The 27,828-nt window shown below is 41.5% G+C and overlaps 1 protein-coding gene across 2 annotated transcripts in view; it reads right to left on the bottom strand.

Moving 5' to 3' along the window:
* The window catches only part of MCU (mitochondrial calcium uniporter), a 539,967-nt gene extending 513,192 nt beyond the window's left edge, over positions 1-26,775 (bottom strand). For both annotated transcript variants that reach the window (XM_069240392.1, XM_069240393.1), the window contains exon 1: positions 26,593-26,775. In XM_069240392.1, the coding sequence (XP_069096493.1) occupies positions 26,593-26,730 (138 nt within the window). In that variant the 5' untranslated portion in view covers positions 26,731-26,775. The remainder of the gene's footprint in view (positions 1-26,592) is intronic.
* Between the last annotated feature and the right edge of the window lie 1,053 nt (positions 26,776-27,828).

Genomic DNA, 27,828 nt, shown 5'->3' with positions numbered 1-27,828 from the left:
ACTTTTGATTTTGAGACAGCAGCCAGGAAATGGTTGGATAAATTCACATAAAATATAAATGTACAGGGTACTGAAAGACCATAAAAATGGTACATAATATATTTAATGTTCTAATTTGCACATTCAACAGTATGTGATAAACAGGCTGTATTACACACCTAATAAGCCATTCAAAGATAAAATGCTAGATCACTGCAGGTGCCCTACGTGTGATTTGGAACCCAATGACGATTTACACGTTTATGAATTGCCTGCAATTGGTGGATTACTGGACGGAAATTAAGAGAGCTTTCTCTAGCTTGCTTGAGGGTAGTATACAAATTGCTTGCCAATTTGTAATCCTTGGAATGGATATTTACGTACTACGACAACACAGAGATTTTGTATACATTGTAATTGCAATATCCACAATGGGTACTGCATGGTATTGGAAAGAAACAAAATCCTCTGCGGGTTTCACAACAGTGGAAAAGATTTTGGGATTTCCATCAGTTGGAAGCTGCTATTTATTTAACAAAAGGGTAAAAAAAAGGACTGGATAGATTTATTGAGGTTTGTGGGTCCCCAGAAAGTGGTAAAGGGATGAATGAGTACGTTAAATAAGAAGTTATCAATTGTATTGTGCTTGAGGACTTTTGGTGATTAACTTGAGAATTGTTTATTTAAATTTTATTTTGTGCTCGTCTGAGACAATAAAAAAAAAATACAAAAAGAATATAGTATGGACGTTTGCCGAACTCAATTGAAGGACTAGAATGCACTGACAAATTAAAACCTTATGTGCGACAGCCTAACATATAACTTCACCTTTTAGAAGTAAACCAAAATGTTGAAAAGCTCCAATCTTCCCATTAAAATTGAGATTTAACATTTTTTGTTTGTAATATTTCATAACATGTAGATGTGGTCAGTGTGTAGTTGTTTCTGTACTGGTGTATTGGTTTGAGGTTGAATTCATAAAAAAACTGCTTAGGCAAGGTCCCGGCTTCCAGTTCTGTTCTGCAGAAGTCAAAAGATTAGAAAACAGAAAAGTGACCACCAGTCTCCCAACTAGATAAAAAAAAATGTAAATACTTGTTTTTTTTATTACACAGATTACCATATTCAAATTTCGTCTACATCTTACACTTCGATGTATTACATAGGCTATCAAAGAGAGAGGACTGATAAAATGCACCCTTCTAAGAATAGAGGCTTGCCCTGTTGATACACTTTAAAGACATGTGGGACTCACAAACTATAAGGGGCACAAATAAGGATAATTTTGATAGAAGGTATGATCAACTTACCATCTGTCAAGGCGAGATACCATGAGCAGTTTACTGGACTGAATTTGATTACCTTTCTAGTGGATGTTCCTAATAAGAATGATATTTTGCATGAATTAAGGGGTGAATATATTTTTTTCAAAGAAATTGATAACCTGTGGCTGTGAGAGTGAGGTGAAAACTGTGAAAAACATTTTGACTGAGAAATAAAATAATATTTCATTCAAACCTTTCAAACAAAAGTATCTCTGTGCACCCTCACATTTTGTGATCACTTTCTTATTTGTAGTTGTATTACTAACATCCAAAATTCAAAGTAATTATTTGCTTACTATTCCATGCGGTTCATGCTTTAAGGCGAGGTGTTCTACATCAAGTAAAGAGTTTATCCATGACATGACTGGTCAGGTATGCCAATTTCAACACTGCACCTTAATGCATGGACTGCATGCAATAGTAGGGAGGGATAGGAACAGTCCTGATGAAGGCAGTCGACCCTTTGGTAGAAATATAAGAGAGAAACGTGGCTAATTAGGTTGGCGAATGATCCTTTGTTTTTGTCCAAAGTCCACAATATTTGTTTTGAACCATATCCAGGATACTCAGTTAATAAATAAATAAAAAAATAGGTGGTGTACCCTAAGATTTTTTTACTAAACATATCTGGAACCCTGCACTTAGTTATAACTATTTATCAAGAACTCCTGATTACCACTCAAGTCCACCACTTTGGTAGTTACCTACAATGGCGTGGATAGGTCGCCAATAATTAAGCTTGCCACAAACTGTGAAGGGGGTGACCTATCCAAGCCTTGTAGGACTCCTGCAAGAATATCAAGACATAGAAAAAATGATGCCTCTGCTTTAATGACCTTAGACCTGTTGTGTGTTTGTTTTTGATCGAGAGGGCGTGCTTAGGTAAGACACCTCTCATTCTCTCTCGTTTTCTCTGCATTCCTGCTTTTATTTCTGTCTGAGACACAGTTTTTTCTACTTTCAATACATGGTACACCAAAACATATTTCATGCTGCTTATAATCTATCATTGGAGCTAGTGAAATTAAGAAATGATTACCTACATAAAAGGAATTACTTCTGATAAAGAAGAGTTTTTGTGTGCTCACTGCAATTCAAAACATGAAAGTAGGAGTCGTAGATCAACACAGGTTCCTTTTCTTCTTTTAGCGGAGACAAAGTGCATCTACCACCTTAGTTATCAAATAAAAAAAAAGAAAGACTGAAAAATTATCTACCGTACATGCCTATATTCCCATAAATATTTCAACTACAATAACTATAAATCACTTGTCCCTAAATTGTGTTTGGGCTGAAGGAGGAATAGGGCATTAATCCATTGCTACAGTAGATGGGCAGAGTTTTCCATGGAAATGTTAAAGTTATCCTTTTATTTACCTACGGACTATGATGTTTGATATTTGGGATTTTTTATTTATTTATTCTCAATTTCATACAGCTTGGACTAGGGTTATATAGCACTTTATATTTTTTTTAAAGTCGCAGACGTAACAATTTGCATCAATTTAATATTAGTTTACAAAGGATCCGTTCACTCCACATGGATATTAGTTCTGCTTCATTATGGTAGTTCTTCTAATAGTTCACAAGCAGCTTCCTCAGCATCACCGTGGGCAATTGACAGAAGGGTACACAAGTATGAGGGTCACTCTAGGTCTCATGACATTTCCTTGCAACAGCACTCAGCAATATGGTGTTTTCTTATGCAGGCCAGTCTTTGTGTTATCTCAATACAAAAAAATTAAGATGGCCACCACCAATAAAAGAGTGGCGCTGTTATGAAGTTGCATCTTCAACAATGAAAAACACTTTCTGTTACAGGCCTGCTGTGGTCCTGCCCACTCAAATATCCTTTGTAGTTCTTGTTGAGTAACAAGCAGGGGCAGAGGGATACGGCATGTGTATTTTGAAGTGTAAAATGAAAATGTGCTTGGAAACTGCAAAATGTAATTACTATCATTATATGATAAAAAGTTAGAGAAGTTGATCTGGTTACCATACCTCATACATCAAAGGAATCACAGAAAGGTGGAGGGGGCATTTAACAGCAGTCTTGTTCTTCATTATGCCACCACTGCCAAGTGACCAACAAAGACACTGTGCAGCGAAAGAAGCTACCATTCCATGTTTCTATCAGTTCCTTCACTCTAAAATTATTTTGCCACCAATAGATGTTCATATCTGCTAGACCATGTAGGCCAGAGGCGAGTGGGGCAAAACATAATCTATTATAGTACTCAATTTCCAAAACTAAGAAAGCCAAAAGGATTAAGAACCCTCAAAGGGATTTGAACAAGCGAGCAACTGGTTATAGGCAGTTTTTTGTATTTATCCACCAAACTATCTTCTCATCACATATGAAGAACACACATGGATAAACTTTTATTTTATGTGAACTGAGTAGGTGTGCCTGGCATGGTATTCCATTTATAACCTCTTAATACCGAGCAGCTATCAAGATGCTTCATTATTTAGATTAAGTTTAGAGTAATATGTTTTTTTTTTTACAATATTGCCACATGCCATGGATGGGCTCCAAGAAAAAATAAACTAAAATGCAAAAGGTTTCCCAATTACTCTTTTGCCTTCTTAGAAAGTTTGAGAGTTTCACATTTTTAGGCATGGGTCTCTAAATTCTGTATGAATTACAGAGGTCAGTGCTTTTCTTGCAGTTCACATCCATTTAAAAATGTACAGTATACTTATCATTCCTGCAAGAAAAATCATCATCAGGAAGTGTTCATTTACCAACTATGCTCTGTCTCTCTAGGGCACAGCACATACAGAAAACAAGCACTGTCAAAGCAGACATGTCTTGCATTCGGACCTAATGGCTTTTCCAATGGTTCATAACGATGCTCTACGGCACCCCAGATGCTGTACAACATTGCTAAAGAGCTGAAGAATAAGAAAGGCTAAGATGCGCGGCTGCTTCATTTTGTGGGTGTGCACGCACCACGTGTTTACCGATCCAACCATGATCATTTTAAAGGCAAATAAAAGAAAAGGTAGAGAGAAAGTGATTTTCTTTTTTAAGTGGTGGTAGAAGCAACAATGAGTGCTGTGGGTGAAAGCAACACGAAAGTCAGGGTGCAGAAGTAACAGACTGCATGGGTGGAGGAAGACGCATGGAAGGTGTGGGTGGAAGGAAGCAATACAACACGTAGAGGGGGCAACATGGAAAGCAGCAGGAGAATAGGAGCACATGAGCAAGAGGGAGGGAGTAATGTAGAGGTTGGTGGTGAAGCACCCGAGGGCAAGTTCATCTTAGGAGGCAAGGAAGAAGCATAAAGGCAAAATAGCAGCACGGACACCAGAGGAGGGTAAGTGAAGTGCATGAAGAAGACAGCTGGAAAACAAATGCACTCTTAAAAAGTGATTAACCAAAAAGAAAGAAGTAGTGCTTGAAAAGTAAGGAAGAGAAGGGAACAAGTAATGAGGTCACGCTCCAGTGGAGGGACAAATACAAGAAGAGGAAGAAAAGCCAACGCACATGCTAACATTTAAAAAGCAAGAAAATTAAAGTGACATTAAAGCCAACCAACAGCAAGCAATGGGCGGGCTTTAAGTCCACTGTAAACTGACAATAGGAGCTTTTTTTTTTTTTACTACAGTGCCCGCAGCCCAAGTCCCTTGGGCGATGGATAAAAGGACAGAAAAGTTGGACTGTCTTGAGATGGGTGATGCCAAAGGCCACTTGATAGTGGCTGGATTGTATGACGGAACACTAGCATTCAGTGTTAACGAATGCCGTTACAACACAGCTGTTACAATGGAAAAGCCATTACGACGCATGTTTTTACAATGATTATGCCTTTACCACGCATGCCTTTACAATGAATTTTTTTGTAAAATCATGAATGGTAAAGGGATATGCATGATAAAGGTTTCACCAATAAATAAGCATTTTACAGGTAAGTATAATATAGATATATATATTTTTCCTGTAAAATACTTACATTTACGTGGTAAAGACATACATGGTAAAGGCATACGCTTTGTAAATATTTTACAGGTAGATACCAAAACCTTTTTATATATATATATATATATATATATATATATATATATATACACACACATACAGTTATGTATGTATTTTTATATATGTACACACGCATGAATACATGTATGTGTGTATATATATATATATATATATATAAATAAAATCCTTAAAACCTCACAACACCATAACCCACACCCACCTTAAAATCACCCTTGCCACCCACAACCCCATACCCACCATAAGCCATAAAATGACCCTTGCCACCCAAAAACCAATACCACCCTAAAATGACCCTTGCCACCCACAACCCTAAACCCACACCAAATCCTAAAACTACCTTTGCCGACCAAAAACCCATAGTCACCCTAAACCCTAAAATTACCCTTGCCACCCAAAAACCCATACTCACCCTAAACCCTAGAATTGCCTTTGCCACCCAAAGACTCTAAGACCTAAAAATGTCTACCCTAAATCCATTTAAAAAAACAATTCCCTAATACATATAAATATATATATATATATATACACACACACATACACACAATACATATATTAACGCTTAATACTTACATTTAAAACGCAACCCAAACCCACCCTAAACCCTTTATATAAAAAACAACATTTACCTAATATACATGTACTTACCCAATACATATAAAACATATGTGTCTTTACCATTCATGCTTTTACAACGAAACACGTTGTAAAGGCATATGTGTTAAAGGCATATGCATTGTAAATTCCTGCTTTGTGCATGTTACGTGTGGTAATGACACTCGCGTTGTAACGGCCGCGTTGCAATGTCAATGTGTGGTTGGGGTCACACTGTAACGGATGTTTCCCTAGTGGATGGTCTGCTCAGAAGCAGGCCTAAACCAGGCAGAAATTACTGTGTTTAACAGTGCCTCATTACAATGCAAAGTGCACTCTGATATGGAGAAGCCCTATTGAACGGTATCAGGCAAAATGTTTGCTTTAATCTCTGCAACTAGCAAAGACATCAATGGTGTTAGACTAGGCATCCTTGGCGTGGTCTTCCCTAACTTTTTGCCCCGGTTTCCCAGGTTGTTGATGTGTGCTGGTCTCTGTTTTTGCTGTTTTTGTCACTCTGGGCACTTTACCACTGCTCTCCAGTGCTAAAGTGCAAGTGCTCCTATGTAAAATGTATGTGTAAATTGGCTTTCCATGATTGCCATATTTGATGTGTTAGTAAGTCCCTAGTAAAGTGCACTTGAGGTGCCCAGGGCCTGTAAATCAAATGCTACTAGTGGGCCTGCAGCACTGGTTGTGCGGCCCACATTAGTAGCCTTGTAAACATGGTTCAGACCTGCCACTGCAGTGCCTGTGTGCAGTTTTAAACTGCCAATTCGACTTGGCAAGTGTACCCACTTGCCAGGCCTAAACTTTCCCTTTTCTTACTAAGGTAGGCCCTAGGTAGGCCCATGGGCAGGGTGCAGTATATGTAAAAGGTGGGATATGTACTTCTGTGTTTTACATGTCCCAACAGTGAAATACTGCCAAATTCGGGTTTCATTGTTGCAAGGCCTCTCTCTCTCATAGGTTAACATGCGGGCTGCCTTTAAATATTATTAAAGTGCAGATCTCCTTTAGGAGCAGATAGAAACTTAGAGTTTGGGGTCCCTGATCACAATTTAAAAATACCTCTATTAGTGAAGTTGGTTTTAGATTGTGTGTTTGAAAATGCCACTTTTAGAAAGTAGGCATTTTCTTGCTTAAACCATTCTATGGCACTGCCTGTTTGTGGATTCCCTGTCTGGGTCAGTTTGACAGTTGGGCTGTTTGCACCGCTCTCTAGACAGTGACACAAAGGGAGCTGGGGTGTAGCCTGCATAGCCTGATGATCCATCTGTGCTGGGAGGGAGGGAATGAGTGGTCACTCACACCTGAAACGGCTGTGCCTGACCTCACACAATGCAGTCTCCAACCCCCCTGGTGTGTGTCTGGGGCCTGGCCTGGGCAAGGTAGGGTCTCACAAACAAGAGAGGGATTCTCCTTTTTAGTAGGCCTATTTCAAAGGCAGAAAGGGGTATAAGAAGAGCACCCAAAACCCCTGAAAATTAGATGACTTCTGGAATCAAGAGAAACCTCTGCCAAGGACAAAATCGGAGGAGAAGTGATGCCCCTGCCTGTGATTGTGCTGTGTTGGGCTATCCTGCAGTTGCTGCTTCTGCCTGTGAAAGGGGGCAAAAGACTGGACTTTGTGGTATATTTCTGCTTGAGAAGAATCTCCAAGGGCTTGGACTGAGCTTGCCCCCTTTTCGAAGTCTCAGGGCCATCAAAGACTTCCCCTACCAGCACCTGGACTCTCTGCTGAGAATTCTGCCCTGACAAGTGGTGCCCTATCCAGTCCCTGAGCCCTTGAAAGGAGAAGCTGGTGAAAATTCAAGAAAAATGACTTTGGACGACTCCGCTGCCGTATTCTGTGATGCCACCTACAACATACTGCATGGTCTTCACTGGAGTGCGACGACCCTCACAGGCCTGACACTGCTGCAGCATCCCGAAGTCCGCGACTCCATGGAAGTCGCCGCACCATGTCGTGACTGCCGGATATCAACTCCACCCTGAGTATGCAGATTCAACACTTCGCACCGATGTCGCCTCACCTCCACACCACAAAAAGGACCAGACGCCACTTCTAATCCAGCAAAGCCACGATCTCCAGCTTCACACACCGTCTTGTTCCCACATTTTACATAAGGAACTGTACCTTGGGGTCTGCGTGACTCCATATTCGGCACCAATGGCGTCGGATTGTTGGAACGACTCAGTCACAACACCGTGTTATCACCTCATCGAAGCATTTTGTGTTTCTAAGTGCTATTTTTGAGTTTAATCTTTCAAAATTCATAACTTGACTTGTGTATGTTGGATTTTTTGTTGTTTTGGTCTTATTGTGTTCAGATAAATATTACCTATTTTTCTAAACCTGTGTTGTGTCATTTTGTACTGTTTTCACTGAGTTACAGTGTGTGTTGGTACAAATACTCTACACCTTGTCTCTGAAGTTAAGTCTGCCTGCTCGTGCCAAGCTACCAAGGGAATGAGCGAGGGTTAACTGAAGGTGATTCTCCTTTACCCTGACTACAGTGAGGGTCCTTGCTTGGACAGGGGTTAACCTGACTGCCAATTAAAGACCCAATTTCTAACAAATTGCAATAAGCCAGAAGCAAGCCTGTGCAATATCTGAACTCGAATTGTAATGCATCACAGGTCCTTCAAGAGGACTCAGGAACAGCAGCATTTATGACAGTCTTAACTCTTCTTTAGGGAGACTTCCGCAAAAGGTGAAGCAAAAATTGCTTTCGGCTGAATTCACATTGATAACAACTCTAGATCGGTGTGGAAGGGCGTGAAAAAAAAGGAAACAGAGTGCCAGGATAGCGCACTTTAGCGTTTTATGACATTACAACTTGGGAGATATCGGCATCAAGTTGGCGCCACTTGGTGAAGGCTGGAAAACTATTTCAACTTTTCTGGATTCATAATGTCACCTAGGGAGATCTGTGAAGTGAGGAATCTGATGGCAGAAACATTCCTCAGAATCTGTTAAGGAAGATTTAAATTTGTTAACAAAAAACATATTAACGTTAAAGGATGCATCTAGGATTACCCAAGCACTGTATGTCTGAAAATGCATGTAAATGGGGTTTTCCTAAATAATGTTATTAAACGTCAAAAGTAATCACAGATGTAGCCTTTACATGCACTGAAAGGTTGTGGAGGAGCTCATTTAACGAGCATCATCTGAAATGAAAGGCTTTATAGCCCATTCTAAATATTAACGTGTCCCCTGGTTTGTAAACCCAACAAAAACATCCTTAAGAAAATGATATGGTAATAATGACTTAGGTGGATGACCTGGTCCTTTGTGTGGAAAACTGTATGGACATCAAAACAATGGAGGAAAAAGCATGAGATAAAGGGCGGTGATCAGTAGGCAAAGTTACTTCACCACAACTTGAACCAATCGTCTGTGCTGCTAAGCGATTCAATTCATTGAGAGCATGGGGCCTTCAGCCGGAAACGCACCTTAGCTCGTGCTGCAGACGCGTCGTACTGATAAAGTGCAGAGCAGCCTTCAGCATAAAGTACTGCGTGTACCTGCCAATAGGTAACATCTCTTATATTTAGGGTGACAACCCGTCCGTAAATTTCATGGACTGTCCGTAATTTCGCCCTGCTGTCCGTGATTAAAGTCTTCACGGACGGCATTTGTCCGTAATTTTAGCCTTTCATCTAAAGGGCAATGGAGGCAGGGCGAAATTACTGGCAGATCAGTCTCCCCAGCTGGACTGGAAGCAGGGGGCCTCCAGTGCTCTGAGGGAAGGGCAGACAGATAAGAATCAGACCTTCTTGCCAGGGGGTCTCCTTCCCTAAAGACTTGCAAATGTGCCCAACTGGTAAATCTGCAAATACAAAGGGGTTTGAAAACCTGCACTGACTTTACTAAACGGAGTCACTTGAAGTTTTCTGGTGGCAAAGATATTTCTTTCAGAGAGGTATTGTAATGGTGTTCCAAAGTGAGCTGTGGGGTGTTTGGTTTTAATGGAGTGTTATACATTTTTTTTAGTAATAGGTATAAACTGTATATTATTCAGATCTGTATTTGAGAAGCACTTTTTTTTTTATTTAACCGAAATGTATTTGCACATTTTGTAGCAGCCTTTATTATGATGTAATTGTATTTTTCACAGTTCCTTCAGGTACCTCGGTACCTCATAGTACTAACAAACATTGGCAAAGCCAATAGGTCTCATCTACGAAATAGTTATTGGCTTTGCTAATGTGTTTTAGCCATTAGCAATGTTGTACACCAGAGTAGCTGCTGTTCAGCATGGCTTAAAGTTAGTGGCATAGTTGTGTGGAGTGGAAAGAGTGGCATATGAGCAGTGGTGTAGAGCCCAGTGGTGCAAAGTACAGTGCAGTGGGGTACAGTGCAGTTGTTTAGAGTGCGTTAGCGTAGAGTGCAGTGGTTTAGAGTGCAGTGGCATGGAGTGGTGTGGGGCAGAGTAGAGTGGCATAGAGTGCAGTGGAGTAGAGTGGCATACAGTGGAGTAGCAGAGAGAGCAGTAGTGTAGAGTGGTGCAGTGGCATAGATTGCAGAGTAGACTGACGTTGCAGGGAGTGCAGTGGCGTAGTGTAGAGTGGTGCAGAGTAGAGCAACGTGCTGTAGAGTGGAGTGATGCAGAGTAGAGTGGCATAGAGTGCAGTGGCATAGAATGCAGTAGTACATAGTACACTGGTGTATAGTACAGTGGTGGAGAGTGGAATGCTGTAGAGTGTCAGTGCAGTGATGTAGAGTGGAGTAGAGTGGCACAGAGCAGTGGCGTAGAGTACAGTGGTACAGAGTAGAGGGCAGTGGCGTACAGTGCAGTTGTTTAGAGTGTATTGGCGCAGAGTGCAGTGGCATAGAGTGGCATGGGGTAGAATTACATAGAGTGCAGTGGAGTAGTGTGGCATACAGTAGAGTAGCAGAGAGTGCAGTAATGCAGAGTGGTGCAGTGTCAGAGTGCAGAGTAGACTCATGTGGCATAGAGTGCAGTGGTGTAGAGTGGTGCAGAGTAGAGTATTAGTAGAGTGGTGTAGAGTAGAGTATAGTGCCTAGAGTGCAGTGGCATAGAGTAGAGTGGTGTACAGTGCAGAGTTGAGTGTCAGTGCAGTGGTGTACAGGTTCTGGCAAGGCAAGAGAAAGCTGTACATGATAACCCTGAATGGTGATCCGTAGAATGGTCAGTAGGAAACAATGAGCAGTGCATTAAGCCTTTCTTAAGTCTTTACTGGTAAACCCCATCTCATGCAGGGAGGTGGGCAGAAAGCTAGCGAGCCACCCTTTGGACCTGTGCAGCTGAATAAAAGCATTCTAAGTCCAGAAGACCTAATCCACCCGCAGTCACAGTTAGCTTTAGAGTGGAAAGAGCTCCTGATGGCGCCGCAGTGACCAAATCAGATGTGTGGCCTGTCTGAAGAAGGAATGAAGGACGAGCAGAGGAAGGTTTGCAAAATAATACTATCATTGGGGTAGCACACCATCTTCACTAGTGCCACATGGCCTCTACAGAAAGCAGAAGAGTAGACCAAAAATCAAACTGGGCTTGGAGGGACCGTTCGCTCTACTGAGAATTTCTTCCTGGAAATCAGTGTAAGAATGGTAGATATTAATCATTAGATATCAAAAGGTAACTGGTTCCCAGTTCAATCTGAGATCTAAATCTATATAAAGGCAAAAACAGTGCCATATGTCAAAGAAACACTAATAAAATTTTTAAATTTGTAAGTTGTGTTTGTGCAATTTACATCCCAAATATTTTGAAGATTCTATGTGTACTTGACACTTAGGGATAACCCAGATCTCTAGTTTGGCTTTTGCTCAATTTCAAAACCATATAAAGACATGGACAAAGCGGGCAATTGCCGTGCACAACCTTGCAAGGGGTCTGGCCCCTGCTCACCCTTCACAAGCACTAACAGCGGACCATTGCACCAGAAGAGTTTGCCAAGGTGGATGGGTGTTGCTTGTTCAACCACTTGACAGTGCCCCTTCTGTTTTGCTCCTGTGTGCAGAGACAACTCCCCAGGTTCCCAATACCTTCGAATAGTCTTGGTGGACCCATCTTGTCTGATTTTAGGAATTGTCCCACCTTGTACTTCTCTTCCTTATTTACCCAGTTCTTGGCAACAACCCTTTGAATTACTTGCCGTGGATCTCCCATTTGCTCTCAATTTCATCCTCCTCTTTTATTATCTTTGGTAGTCCGGGCTCCCATTTCTGAGATAAATGTAGAGTCCCGGACATACACTCTAGTGCTGTGAGACCACAGACAAGTTATGGGTACATCACATCCTGACATTAGGTGTGAGACTGTCGCCCACACCATCTGCCCTGCCTCGTTAAGTTGAAAAAGTCCATGGGCGGTTGGGGTGAGCCAGATGTTTTTGTTCAATTTGTTTAAACTAGCATAAGGTTAATTACCTTAATGTTTCCCAAACTGTTTGCCAGGGGTTTTAAAATGTTCATAAACATAATCAAAATGTTGCTGTTACTTTCTCTTCAGGAAAGATCGGGTAGATTTGGGTAGGGGTGATGGCCTTGCCGCAGTACTGAAGGGCATTAATTTACTACTGAACAAGGACGTAATGTGACACCTGAATGTAGCACACCAGGAGGCAATCGCAAAAAGACCACAGTGAATAATGCGATGTTAAAAAAGAGTAAATAAATGCACTGATAACATAGTGAGGCATGGCCTCTCTTGCGTGTGTCTGTAAAACTGATGTTTGTTCTTGAATTTTTGTCCTGAATTTTTGTCCTGAATTTTTTACAGTCCTGTCCAGAATTTGCCTCAATGCCAGGTGGTCACCCTACTTATATTACGTATCTGCATTCGCTTTGTGCAAAGCTCTCTGGCTGGCCATGGCGGCCACTTTAGGAAAAGATCACAAAAACGGCGATGTAATATTTAAACAACATGCCACATGTCTCCATCAACACCCGCTCGACTCCTCCTAAAGCCTCACTGCCCTTCATGCTTCTGACAGCTTTCCACGGGTTAAGCATTCAGTACAGTGCCATGGAAACAGATCACGTTTATGGTTAGGGTGGGGCTTGCCACAATGTGTTCTCTACATTTTAAATAAATAAGCAGTCATCACTGCCCTCAGTGGGTGCAGCCGTGAAACACCAAGACTGTCAGGAGTCTGGAAAATAAGATAATGGACATCTAAGACTCCGCCTGTTGCACAGGCAGACACCACGTGCTGTGGAAAGGAATGCCAATGGCTTCCCGATGCTGGGAGCAGTGTACCCGGCCAGAACATTCACATTTACTTCGGAGGTTTGGCTTATATTTGGAACTACACTGTGGCGTCTGTATGTGACAACCTGATGATATGGATTTGTTTTATCCAGCAGCACGAAAAACACTTCTTCAAAGAACTTCCAAGAATAAAACTCCTTTAAGACATAGAATAGTTTTATTAAATAAACAAGTCAGGTCACTGAGCTCCCGGTACAGCATTACAAGCCAAACAGGACATGTCGGAGAACTAGCACCTGGTGTCACCGGAGAACTGTGACAGAGGGCACTAAGCCCCCTACGTTTTTATTAGTTTCAATTCAAGTATTCACGTAGAAAGAACATCGGAAATGAAACTGAATTACAGAACAGAAAAAAAGGCCGGCCATTAAATTCTAGAGCCAGGAACTTGTTCAAAGAATTTTCCCCCGGACTACTGCTGCGCGGAAATGTCTTGGTTTAACATACTCCCTGGCTTTGCAGAGAGAGGGCATAATACAAAACTGGATGTGCAGAACTGGCAAGCGATCACGTTTCAGACTCAGCAAAAATCATGACCATAATAGGCTGAAAGAGAAGGAAAGGAAGCAGGGGCTGTGCGCAGCCGTCTGCTGCATCCAAAATCTCTCTTGAGTCCACCCCTTCCCTTTTGAATACTGCAACCGTGCGGTCCTCCTTTTCCCTGCCACACCAGGACTGGCTGGAGCTCTAGGAGACCTATGGTTCCTGTTTCTTAAGTTAAATGCAGAATTGTTTACAGCACTAGCCGTAAGCACAGCTTCTTCACTACCTCTCTGAGCCTCACATAGCTCTCACTGCCTTCAGAAAGAGCTGAAATAATAAATTAGCTCTGTCATACAATAAGCATGGGTGTGTTAATTTCAAAACACCATTGTTTTAGTACTACGAGATATGCATAACGTCAGTATTATGACAGTAGATTTTTTTTACCTTTATTTTATTTTTACCGTGGCTGTTTTTTCACAGGGAATGCTATTACTATTACATTTTCAAGGTATGCTGGGTTCAAGTTATAACCCAGACGTGTCCTCACAATAACCAAGGAATATTTTTATTTTTACAGTGGCTTTTTTTCACACGGAATGGTACAAATTCCCTTTTGCGTTTTTCCCAACTCTAAACAACCTAATTGTAAAACGTTACTTTATTAAGGAGTATTCAATGACTGCATAATAGAAAATGTGAAACCTCTTCAAGATGAATGAAAAAATAACAACATACAAAGAAAAACATGCCTGTGATTCTCTGAGAACGGCTGGATTTCCATGCAGTGTAAATCATAGGAGCCGTAATCCATACTTCCAGTACTGCACAGAGAACTGCCTTTTCTAAAGCATCTAACTGCAGGTGTCGAGAATGATGTGTAGTGACAAGGTATCCTACTACAGAGTGACCAGAGGGCTCGAAGATGACCATGTTCTTTGTCATTCATGGATCGGCATTTTAGAACATCACCATTAAAAAGTTTGTACATCAATCAAATGAGGATAGTTTTTAAATTAGGCTATAGTAACAAAATTATAATTCGTGCGTTCACTGACAACAAGACTAACAGCTGTGTCCTGCAACATCAGCAGTCGGGAAGGTAATGGAGAGATTTCTGCAATGTAATGCAGCTCCAAATCACTTAATTCAGCTTTCATCCTCTTAGAATGAAAATAAAAGACTTTAAACTACAGACTTTATGCTGTAATCAGGGGGAAAGTGGGTGGAGACAACTCTACAAGTAAGGAATCAACTATTGTATTCAGAATTGTACTGCATCAATAATTTAGTTTTAGATGTTTTGGTAGTTAACAATACATACCTTCTTAAACAATGACAAGAGATTTGCATACCACCTGTGCAAAGCATTTTAACAAATGTATAAATCAATACATTGAAAAACTTCATTTCTAATATTTAGGCAACTATTACATTTTCAAGGTATGCTGAGTTCAAGTTAGAACCCAGACGTGTCCTCACAATAACCAATGAACACTAACGGTCAAGAAACTTGTTTTTGTGGCCCTTCCTCTGCTCTTGCACTGCAGAAGCGGAAAACATGTAAGACTCTGGACTAAGATAATTGCATGCTTGATGTATACCTCCCCCTGGAGTGTTTAGGAAATACCTATTACCAAGACATGACAAGAACATGAAGAACGTCACTGAAACCAAGGATTACTTCAGGTTCCACTTTTATATCGATCTGTCGGCCCACATGTGGTGTTAAATTTCCTCTGTACTGGCATGTACTCTCAAACCAAATCACGGCCAATCAGCACTCCACTCCCATCACTGACCGTAAAAATAAATAAATATCAAGAGCTTAGTTGTTCACAGAGCTACCCAAGAAGCTTGACCAAACACCTTTCGAACACGATCACCAGATATGTTTGGTTAAGAACCTTTCTTTATGCATAGTCTTCACCAAGGTCATTATAAACTTCAAAACGCAATAATGTGCCAGAAGAACAAACTCTGCTAGGGTACAAACTCCAAAATGTGTATGTATCCATAACAGCTGATGTGTGGGGAGAAACATCTAGCCTACAGGATTCCTGCCCCCCAAAACACAAAGCCACTTCCACCAGGGCACTCTCGATCCAATTTATTCTCCACTGACTAGCTCTTGAATTGCTTAACAACCCTCGTGCTGTATGTTAAGTTATGAAACTCAAATTAGTGTAATACTAACAAATACAACTTACTTAAATACCACAAGCAAAGGAAATACCCATCATATATCAAAATGGGGTGCATGGCTTTGTTTAAATAGCAGATCTCTAGAAATAGAAGTAGCATAATTGTTTTTTTTTAAAAACACTAGAAAATAAAGCTTTCACCAAAGTTGCACGCGTACCGTGGTTACAAACAACATGGCTCTTTATAAAAGCAGCACAGAAGGAAGATGAGCATCAAAGAGACTGAGTGGTTGGCGACATCTCAGTAAATAGTACCTTAAATATTTCCACATTTAGGTCAGTAAGTGGATTAATTTACCTATCTTTGGGGTGCCAGAAACAGGAAGAGACCCAACCCCTGTGCTTTCCTAACCAGACTGACCACCAACAAGGTGTCATTAGCATACATGTTGAAGTCCGAACAGTGTGCCTAATGACGTAATGTATTGGCCCAAGATAGATGCCGAAGAGAGGTGAAATCATGTTGAGGCCTTTCAAATGATTCCACAATAAAGCCACCTGTCCAGTGAAATGAAGGGCATGCTGTGACCCCAGCCGAAATGACCTCAGCCAGGCAGAGAACCTAAAGTTGCCTCAATCTACACTTCAGGCAGTCAAGAAGTACTATGGTCAATGGTACTGAGTCGCAAAGGAAGGATCCATCATGTTTAGAAATACTAGACAATATTTAAACTGTATAATGCATCTCAAGTACCAAAAGATAAAGTCTTAAAAAGGTTAACTTTGCTACCTTTTTGTGATACATGCAGCAGACTCTGAACTTACATGGTCTTTTGCTATTTTGATTGTCAAAGAAATGTACCCAATGCCCCAAGTCTATGGTGACCTGTTGCAAATTGACAAATACTTTCATGAAAAACTACTCCCTTATAAAAATACAAAATAAAGACAATTCTGTAACATCGGAGAATAACATCTGATGAAAGTGGTGAAAGTAGTGATGAATTTTGAACATGCTGTACAACATCGGTTTAGCCCACTGCTACTTATATGCAAAGGTGGAGGGAAAAAAAAAAAACACACACACACAAATCCTCGTGTCCACCTTTTAGTCTCAAATTCCATCACCATTGTAGTTTTTCCTAATAAATGCCCATAATTGTAAAATGAATAATTTGGAACAAAACAACTTTTACATATTTAATTCATTACAAAGGCAGGATTATTAAATGTAGCTGCATATCTGGTATATATTCATGTACATACCTTAATCACCTATGCTGTGGCAAATGTTAAAAAGCTGGGTTTAAAAAGAAGTGGCCTACGTCCACATAAAGATTTTTTATTCAAAGTTTTTGGGCAACACTACACCATCAGAGGGCCTGCTTTGGGGCAAACTTCTCACGCTAAACCAACAGAAAGCTTCAGGGATAATGCAACGCTTCACTCGTCAAATCCCTTAACAAACAACTACATGCAAAGCATTCATTAAGTTTTTCTAAACTAATCCTACCTCACTTTAATCGTGCATTTTTTTCAATTCCAACAGGGAAACAATCTGCGTAAGGTTGCTCGTTTGGATTCTAAGCGCTTGGTTATTTCAATGGAAAACACAATGTGCAGTCAAGAGCCCCAGCAAGGACCCACACATACATTTGCAAAAGAGACATTTTAAGTGCATTGCTCCTAGCGAATCAACATCGTTCTCAGACATTAGCATGGACGGGGACAAATAAACATGCCAAGAATTGTTATACAATAAAAGCACTGTTTTTATAATCTTACTCTACCCGCTTATCTCGTGCCTCGACTTATAAAGTGAATGGTGAGCCACACTCTTGAAACGTTATCCTTACATTAAGTGTAATATCCGGCAGAAGGACTGTCGTAAATATACCAGCACACCATGAAATGGATGTTATTTCTTTATTCAACTCCGATTAATACAGCAAGACTATAGGGGGAAGAACGGTCTGTTCGTGCTCCTCCTCTCCATCTCCCTACCTTCCTCTGTCTCATTCCATGATGGACCATTAAATGAAGCATTCCATATTGCATCATCATACACCTTTCCCCTTTATAAAAAAAAAAAGTATACAAATACCAACATATTTTGAAGTACATGAAGTACACTAGTGGCATGTTTTCCTATACTAAAATACAATTACAGTACCTACGCATCACTACTATTTTGAAATACATGAAGAAAACCTCTTTGCATGTTTTTCTATTATAAAATACATCTCTAACCACACAATCTATTATGAAATGACTGAAGTATTACTTATTTGCATAGGTGCCATTTTACAATACTCATCACCATCAAAAACAAAATGTAATAGTCATATTTTATAGGTTTGCCGATGGTTATTTTAAGTTTTTCTCTATGGTTTCTAACATCCAACCTCACTTGTGACGAACTGTCATTACTGATGTAAGTTTCACTTTCCACATTCTCATCTATAGCATTTCCCTGCACAATATCCTTTTCCACTACTTCCTCCAGACAGTCATACCTTTGGCTCGTTCTCTCATCTACTCTGAATTCCGGTTATACATACATTCTTGAGCAGTATATAAACATTTCGCCAAACTGCTTAAATGCCAAACCTTTCCATCACTAAGTAAAGCTGAATTGCTAAACAATTTACTTACCTTGAGTGGTGTACAAAATGTACTGATCCTTCTTGAACTTTTTTTGATCCCTTTTCACTTTCACCAAATCTCCCACTTCAACTGGTACAAGTTTGACATTTTTCTTTTTATCGTGGCGATCTTTATAGATTCACACATTTTTTTTTACAATTCTCTCAGGCGGCCAAACTGTCAACCTGGTTGTTTGCATCCATGCAACTTCTTTACTTAATGGCTCACGTTCCCTCATAAGAACAAAAGGACTTTTCCCTGTACTTGAACAAGGAGTAATGCAATATGCCCATAACATTTTAAACACTTCATATTCCCATTTCAAATTGTTATTCATCGCAATCTGTGAAGATCCCTTAATCACTGTGTTAAAAAGTTCAACCAGGCCATTTCATAAAGGATGGTAAACATATATGTTTTACGACAAATCCCACTGCTTTGAAAAAAAACACTAAATAACTCATAAGTGAATTGCGGATCATTATTGGAAATTATTTGTTTGGGCAAACCTTCTTTCAAAAACTTCACCACATGTTCGGTATCTGCTATTTTGCCAATATAAATTTCTGGCCACTTTGAAAAATGATGAACCACTACAATACTAAATTTCTTCTGTGCTTCACCACTTTCCATTGGACCCATTACATCAATCCCTATCTTTTCCCAGGGCATGCTTGGACTAGATATTGGAATCAAAGGTGGACAAAAAAATGTCAACGCTTTATCAGAACAATTACATTTCATGCATTCTCTGACCACTCTCTCAATGTCACTTTCACAGCCAGGCCACCAATAATTTTGTTTGACTCTTTGTTTTGTTTTAGAAACACCTAAATGTCCCTTGTGACATAAATCTACAATTCTTCCACGTATTCCAAGTGGTGGTATAAACCTCCCACTTCTAAGTACTATACCATCCTCTACGCTAAGTTCATTTCGGACTTCCCAAAATCCCTTGCAATCATTGTCAATGTTTTTCTTTTCTGGCCAGCCTTCATTAACAAATAATAAAAATGTTTGCACAGTACCATCCTTTAGCTTGTGACTTTTCCACTCATTCTGATTAATTCCTTCAATGCCTTCATCAAAAATACCAGCAACACACCCATCAATAAGATGGTCATTATTACCATTAGCTGGTAAAGGCATAGGGTTTAAAAAATCTGCCATCTTATTGTTCACACCATGAGTGTATTGGATCTCATATTAATGGTTTGTGATCTGTTTTCAACACCACTATAAACCCCGATATATAATGCCTAAAATGACAAAAGTCCCCAAACACATAAAGTCTCTCTTTCGATGACCGAATACCGCTCGTCCGCAGGGAAAGAACGCGTGACGCAAAAGCCACAAACCATTCATTGCCTTTTTCATCAAAGTGCAACAGTACAGCTCCCAACCCTTTTTTTGATGGCATCTGTGGTTATATGGGATCAAAGCTCTTCAAATACGGTGGATTACACATATCCCCCTTCGAGTTCGTGAATTCTCTTGAGCACTCTTCCGACCACACAAATTTAACTCTATACTTAAGTAAATTCCTGATTGCATGTGTTTTTCTGACAAAATTACACACGAACTTTGAGTAAAATTCCACTAGTCCAAGGAATGCTCTAACCTCATCTTTATTAGGATGCACTGGTGAACTGCAAATTGCAATTGCAAATGAAAAATGTAAAAATACTTAATTTATCAACTGGAAAACCATGAAAGGCTGGTCTGGCCTTGCAAAGCTTCAAACTTCTAGCGAGGCAACAAAATATTCAACATGCTTAGCCACCTTCTATATTATGTTGAGCTTGCTATAAGCACGGCGTATTTCAGTTTTCACTATTCGTGCATCATCCTATTACACTTTCTATTACTCCTTTTAATGTATCATCTTCTTTTGACGTGTTGATCTCAACCCACTGTCCCTTATTGAGAATGCTTGCAGGGTATAAAACAAAGCACAGTGATGCTTCTTTAGCTAACAATAACCTGAAAATGCACAAGGCCTCTATTAGTCAAGAAAAATGCCTGTCTCCCGAAAAGGTCAAAATTCTCTCCTTTATCAGAGAAGAGAACTCTAGACATTAGCTGTTTCCAAACCTTGAAAACAATAAAGGCACAACCTCCAGATCATTTTGAAAAAAAACAATTACTTTGCTTGCGATGATGCAGTTTAATGTTCAATGAGATTGCAAACTTATAGGTGTTAAATAAGGAACTGCCTGTTTCGGGAAAGGCCTGACTCAGTTTTTGCTGAATCCATTGGCTACCTCTTGATAAATTCAATCATGGGGTGTAGCTACAATATGGAAAAGCATTAAGCAGTTCATTCTGTTCCATTAGATAGATAGACACCACCTTCTACAAATCTGCTGTTCTAGAACCCTCCAGTTTTCCTGAATGGAGGAGTGTCTGAACATGCTACCATTCTATTTAAGCTCTTGGTTGGCAAGAAAGAAAACAATGCAAAAAAAAAGGTTTTAGCTATTCAGCAATGTAAGATGTGCAATTGATGCCCTGCTACTCCTAGAGAGGGCAGCTCTAGTTGACATGGTAATTCAGCAAATATAGCAACACTAAGCACACATTACCAAATCTTGCTCTTTATGTGCTCCTCTTCGGTAAATACGAAGCTCACTGTCCCTAATGTTTGTGGATAACAATTTCTGCTAAGACTAGCTCTTGCCTCCCCACCCAAAGCTTATCAGCAACCTGATGTTTAAAATACTGACTCAACCTCAGTGTAAAGGGCAGGAGTGTTCTGTTGAGAATATTCTGTCACTCAGATGTAGTTGTCCAAACTCTGTCCATTAAGTTTATAAACTATTGTCTTTTAAACTATTTTCATTTCAGTTAAAAATGTTATGCTATTGGCATGTGTATACTGATCACCAACCACACTTACGTTTTGAAGTGGTGTCAACTACATGGATAGATTGTTCCAGCAAAGATCTGGATTTTGTACAGACCATAGAAAGGGCTTGTTGTGTCACGTGATGTGCAGTACTGCCATGGAGTCCTATGTTGCCTGACTTGGTGCAGTCCTTTGCCAGAAGAGTGTGTGTCCGAAAGTTTCGTTTCTGATTTTGGAAGGTAAGGAATGGAAAATGTACAAGAAGCTTCATGCTCATTTCCCAGTTTATAGGATCAATGTTTCTGGTGTATGGGATTGTACTTGGATCCTGTAACAGACTGGTGAAATACAGCCTTGCATCTGCATTAGATGCAGGAACCCCTCAATCCCGCTAAGCATGATCTCAGGAATCACACTTGACATTACGAACTTCTGAAGGCATCAATAGTTGTCGCTTCCTCTTGTGAGTTTGATCGCTACAGACAGTATTGCTTATTTAATACCAGTGAACTACAGTGGCCTACCCCTATAGGCACAAATATTAATTACAAAATTGCATTATTGTATTGACCCTAATTTAGTAAATCCTTTGCCTTAAACTCTATATGGAGCGTTAGACTAAGGCGGGAACTTCAACAGCACCCATTCCAAAATTCTACTTCCAGCTTACAATATAGGGTGTTTCAAGTGCATTGTTGGGACCTTGCTGATTTCGATATGCTCCCTATTTCACTGCAGTTTCTCGACTGGGACCCTGACTGAGCTAACAATGGCCTGTATGTTGTAAAGCAGTGGTTCCCAACCTGTGGTCTGGGAACCCCTGGGGGTCCGTGAAGCCTCCACAGCGGGTCCGCACGTGCTTAGAAAATTAAATAATATTAACCTATTAGGTCGCTAGTTATCAGAAATGACTTAGTGGGGGAGGGGTCCCTGGATTCTAAAAATGATTCAGTAGGGGCCCTCGGGTTCCAGTAATAATAAAGTGGGGGATCCACAGAAGTCAAAAGGTTGGGAACCACTGCTGTAAAATATAGAGGGAGACTTTAGGGCAATTGTTTATATATCTAACTGTCTAAATGCTCCAGCTGGACATTCCCTGCTCTTAAGTTAAATGTGCACCATGTCACAGTGAAAGCGTATTTCACGCTCCCCTCCATATGCATTAAATAGCCCCAGACTAAATTTGTCCATGTTGATGTACTCAAGGGTCTCTGCGTCCAAGAAAGATAAAAGGACAAACAACTTCTGCCACCTCTCCTTAATAGATTAATTCATCACACAGATTCAACTAATGGGGTGTATTAATGAGGAAATCAGGCGCTCAGGATACAAGTCAGCCCTTATGTACTACTGAAAGGGGCACCCTCATAAGGGAAACACCCATCCCTTAAAGGTTTAGAATAAACCCCAATACAATGAGGAAAAAACAATATGAGGCCCCCCACTTTATAACATTTGTAAATTGGTACATATGTAAAATAAATTAAATATCAATTCATTCCAATCAGACAAAATTCCAAAGCCGTCCGGTATAATCCAGTGATTTATTGAATTGAATCTTCACATCAAGCAGCCATTGATCCAAAGAAAATTGCAATTCCAGCCAACACGTGTTTCGTCTTGGGAAATTTTGCATCCCAAACGACTTCTTCAGGGCTTATTCATCCATCAAGATTCAACGTAAATGGGTATTTTAATCCACCCAGATGTATCCGTTAACACACTGTGTTAAATATCAATCAGATTAACCATATCCATTATGAAAGGCTCGTATCAGAAGAAAACCAGTGTCTCCGTGTTCGGACGCCAATATGCGAGTACGCTCACCTCAGTAATTAACACAGTGCAGACAACAGAAGGAAGCTAAATCCAAACTTTTGCACACATCCTCCTCATCCTAAGAGTTTGATGTAGCCCATGAACACTGGGGTTCAAAGTAGAAGATTTCCTTAAAGTGCTATGAGACAGGTCAATGCACTGTCCATTCTCAGGCTACCAGCACTCTAAAACAGAGATCATATGATGCTAGTTTGCTGCAATGCTGAGGCCTCAGTAACCCAGGCTTGCTGGAAGGCGTCCCAAAACAGGAGCTAATTTGGGGTGTAGAGAACGGAACTCTGGCCCTCATTATGACAGCTAGGGTCGCAGTGGCGGTCCAACTGCCACATTACAACCCTGACGGTAGCGCCATAGTCGGACCGCCAGCACTGCCACTTTTCCTCCACAGGATGGTGTGGTGGTGCTGGTGGTCCTAATCCAGTGCTGCCCTTTGGATTATGACTCCCTTCTCCTTCAGCAGTTTTTAAACGGATGGCAGAGACAGGCTGCAGGGGCCTCAGGGGGGGGGCCTGCACTGCACATGCACTTGGCATGGGCAATGCATCCTCCACCCCCCCGGCCAGCCCTGTTGCGATGTTCCGGGAACACTGCGACAGGTTGCTGAAGCACCCTACACTCCAGCATTGCTGCCGGCTCGATTACAAGCCGGAGACAATGCTGAAGGCTGTTTCTGCTGGGCCAGCAGGCAGAAATTTTATTTCCGCCTGCTAACCTAGCGGGAAACTCCCCATGGGGCTGGCGGAAAGGCAGCCGCACTGGCGGCAACCTACTCATCGGGACTTCTGCGGATGGGCTTTTCCATTTGCCAAACTCATAATCGACCCCTTTATGTTTAACTTCAGGGTTTCAGGGAGAAAAGAGGCTGTAGCAAGGGAGAAAAGAGGCTGTAGCAATCGATAAGCTGTAAGTCTCAAGGGACAGGGACGCACAAAAAAAGCAATTTGCAGTTTTGGGTGCTCAATAGCCAAACAAAATGCCAGGTGAATCAATTTAGTTTGCAATGGCAAATTCAAGAATGTTAAGAATGTTTGGAAACATTTATACTAGGGATGAGCATAACTGAGCTACAACTTCTATATACGTTTGTGTTATTTCGCACCTATGGACAGCATTTAGCGCTATGTAACTATGTCAAATAGGCGAAGTGTGTGCTACACATTTTTACAGTTTAACTGTAAATAAGAACAATATTACAGTAGATTTAAACCCTGGCAACGGCCGAAGGGGCAAAACAAAAAAAGTAGACACTAATACAATAAACCAATAACTGGGCTAAAAGAAGCAACACTGAAGTACGCTGTAATTAGAACAACTTATTTAACTTGTTTTTATGGGGAAGTTTGGCTTCTCGAGTATAATGTGGTCTAAAATCATCTTTAAGGAGAACCACACAATAATATTAAACACTAGAGTTTTTACTGCTATTGTTTGTGAAAAGCCTACTTCCCACTGTAAAATACTGCGTCAAAATAAAAAATAAAAAAAGTAAAATACATTTCCTTTGACTCTTCCTCCTATAAACTGAAAAAACCGCCGGTTATTAAGAAAGTCGAGACACTGCTCCAGCTCTACAGTGCGTATCAGTTTACATAAATCTCTCAAACTGCTCCCGCACTCACTCCCACACAGAAATAGTACTGCGACTTCCTCATTCCTATCTATGTTTGCATCTGCTTCTCACTAGAGCTTGGGGCGGCGCACGCCTTTTAAGACACAGACGCGCTCCTTTAACACACTGGATAGTGCGACTGCCCCTGTCTCACACCCGCCCACTGAAGCCCCCCCGAGGACCTTGGGTGTAATCCCACTCTATCGCAGATCCTGGACTGCAGGGCGCGCTGGCTCGAAGCCCGCACACATGGACCTTGTAATGGGCATTCTCTGACAGGCGTGCAGAGCAAGGCGAGCCGCTTACAGTACACCGGGCTGCATACCCCGCCTGCCTGGAGTGGAATCCCTTTCAGAAAAAAATGCACCATAGAAACATTAACCCTGACGACACCTTGTACGAGGCTGCCTGCCATGCGGAGACAATGCTGCGATAACACCGGCGCTCCCTTCCCGTCGGACAAACGACAGGCTCGGAGCAACGAGAGGCACTTGGGAAACCAAGGGCTTCTGCAGACGGGATTACCAAAGGATCCATAAACTCCTGATTACGGGTTACTAAAGGACCGAAAATGCAGCCTCCACACAGGCAGCTGTTACTCTACGATCAAGTCCGATAGGAACAGTATCTGAAATTTGCGACAGTGGGCCGCTGCATCACCACCTACTCCTCCTAGGACCCTAGGGACGCGGGAACTTTTAACACAGCGAGCAGCACCGCGTCTGTCACTTGTCATGTGGTGAAAATACACGCCAGAGGTGTTTGGCAAAATTAAGGAAGGGCAGGTCGTTCTACACACATGTCGTTTTAAATCTAAGCATTGACTCTTTAGGCTAGAAGCCAAGCTAATAGTGTGGGTTCAAATTCCGGCACGGCTGTCCCTCGCTTTCATCCTCTCAAGGTAAACTAAAAAAAATAAAACAGTCACAAAAGAGCTCGCTACTGAGGGGAATTCTTGAATACATGTGAAATTTAACATAGTGAACGTTGCATTCGAATGTACTCATAAAGTGGTGGGCTACTCAAGCCACAGATGAATCATGCACTCTCAAAGCTCTATACCGCATTCCCGTTTGAGATGCTAATCAACTGAATAAAACGAATGTGCTCTAGTCAACGGCTTAGGTTTCCTCACCGAGGCAGCCCCAGAAAGTGACTCAATTATATTTATTATTGACATTTCCCGGGCGGGGCATTGGAGTACGCTTTACACACTGGAACCACCACCCCACCAGCCCCTCCCCTACGGGAAGCTTCTGACACGCTACACACCCCCTCCTGGGAGCTCCTGCCGGCCTGTGTTTCAGGCTAGAGGCAGCCTTCACTTCTTCCCGAGTCTTCTGGGCCACTTATTTCTCTGAGAATCACAAAACGAAACGTCCTTAAGAGCAAAAATGCATTTATTAACATCTATACCGAAAAACTAGCACTCCAGCGCTCTGTTGTCTACCGGGTTCGGCTAACGTGTTATTGAAATGCTAAATAATGATATTTGTTTAAACCGGCACAAGAAAGAGAAACATTTAACACTTTTTAATTGTCTGAACTTATAAAAAAAAAAATCAGTTACGTCAATACCATAAAACTCAGTAAAAGGGCATTAGAAAAATACAGACTAAAGCTGTTCAACGCTGTCATATTCAATAATAAAAGCACTGTAGAAACCGATGGTGATAAAGATTTGTTGACATTACATAAACTTGTGGGGATTGTTTTCGCAGGGATCAGGCACCCGATGGTCCTTAGGCAGGCTCACCCTTAAACACCCAGGGATTGACGAGTACCTGCTGGCTTTCACCGTCTGAACATTCAGGGGTGGGGCCAGGGTTTCTGTCAACTCCCCTCCCCAAACCGGGCTTCCTTGGCCGCACTCACCGTCCTGTGCTGCCGCTGCCTGACGCCCAGCCCTGGGAAACCGGCCGCCACCAGCGCGGCACCGCCGGCGCAGCCCCCATGCGTGTGACTCCTGCCGGTGAGCAGTAGGAGCCGCGATCTACCTGCAGCGGCCGCCATCTCTCAACTGGAAGCGCTCGCCCAGTCAAGCAACGCGGCGCAGCGGGGTTAACAGGAGGGCGTGGTCCGGGGCACGCCACTCAAACTGGGTGGTGGCCAATCCGAGGGCTGTAGAGGCGTGGTCGAGCTGCCGTCTTGGATCAACGGGAAAGAAGGGAGGAACCGAAGTGGGAGGTGCTTCTCCATTCTGCTTGCCCATTACAGTATATTATGGGCAGGCTCTAGGCTGAGGGACTGAGAGCTTCCAAGGTTGAGTTTTCTGCAGTGTTCAGCAGGACTGCACTGGTTTGAGTGTCTCCGGCATCCCTTCGTCTTTTCTGCCTATCGGGAGAGGGTATCCCCTTTCTACTATGTGACGTGCAGCAGTAGCCTTCTCTGTCCAGCAATAGCAATAATCTTTATTGTTGAAATAATTAATGTAGGAGGCTGTCCTGGTTTGTAGTGGGTACCTAAGGCACTTACACATTACAGCAGGTCCAGTTATCGTTTATTAGTGAAATGTAGGCAGTGTTCTAGCAACTTAGGCTGTCTATTCGAGCAGCAGTAACCCCCCCTTTCCCCTAGCGCCTTGAGACCCGCACGGGTGAGTAGCGCGCTTTATAAATGTTAATGATTTGATTTGATTTATAGGTAGCTGTAGCGGAACAGCTTAGGCGGAAATAGGAGACATGCAAAGCTCCTGCAATACCACTATAGTTACACAGTACTTATACGCACTAAAAGACAATACTCAGTGTTACCAAAAGTTTTAGTGACACAAGGCCAAAAATATCTTAGAGACAATACTCCTTTTGTAGGTAAGTATTATACTCAATATATACATCAGAGACCAAAATCAAGTAAGTAAATAGTCATAGAATAGAGCAAACTGTAGATAATACAATAGAATACAATAGGCCTAGGGGCAACACAAACCATGTATTGAGAAAGTGGAATGTGAATCACAAATTCCCCCCTAGGCAAGTGTAGTGTGTAGAGGGGCGCTGGGAGTGTAAGAAAACAACAAAGGTAAGTAAAGTAACCCATCCCAGAGCCCAGGAAAGTAGGAGTAAAGTACTGCAAGTTTCCTCAGGACATACTACAAGCTGTGATAAGAGA

Source organism: Pleurodeles waltl, chromosome 6, assembly GCF_031143425.1.
Source record: "Pleurodeles waltl isolate 20211129_DDA chromosome 6, aPleWal1.hap1.20221129, whole genome shotgun sequence".
NCBI classification, from domain to species: domain Eukaryota; kingdom Metazoa; phylum Chordata; class Amphibia; order Caudata; family Salamandridae; genus Pleurodeles; species Pleurodeles waltl.
Note: the sequence above shows the minus strand (reverse complement) of the source record. Positions and strands in the feature narration are given on the sequence as shown.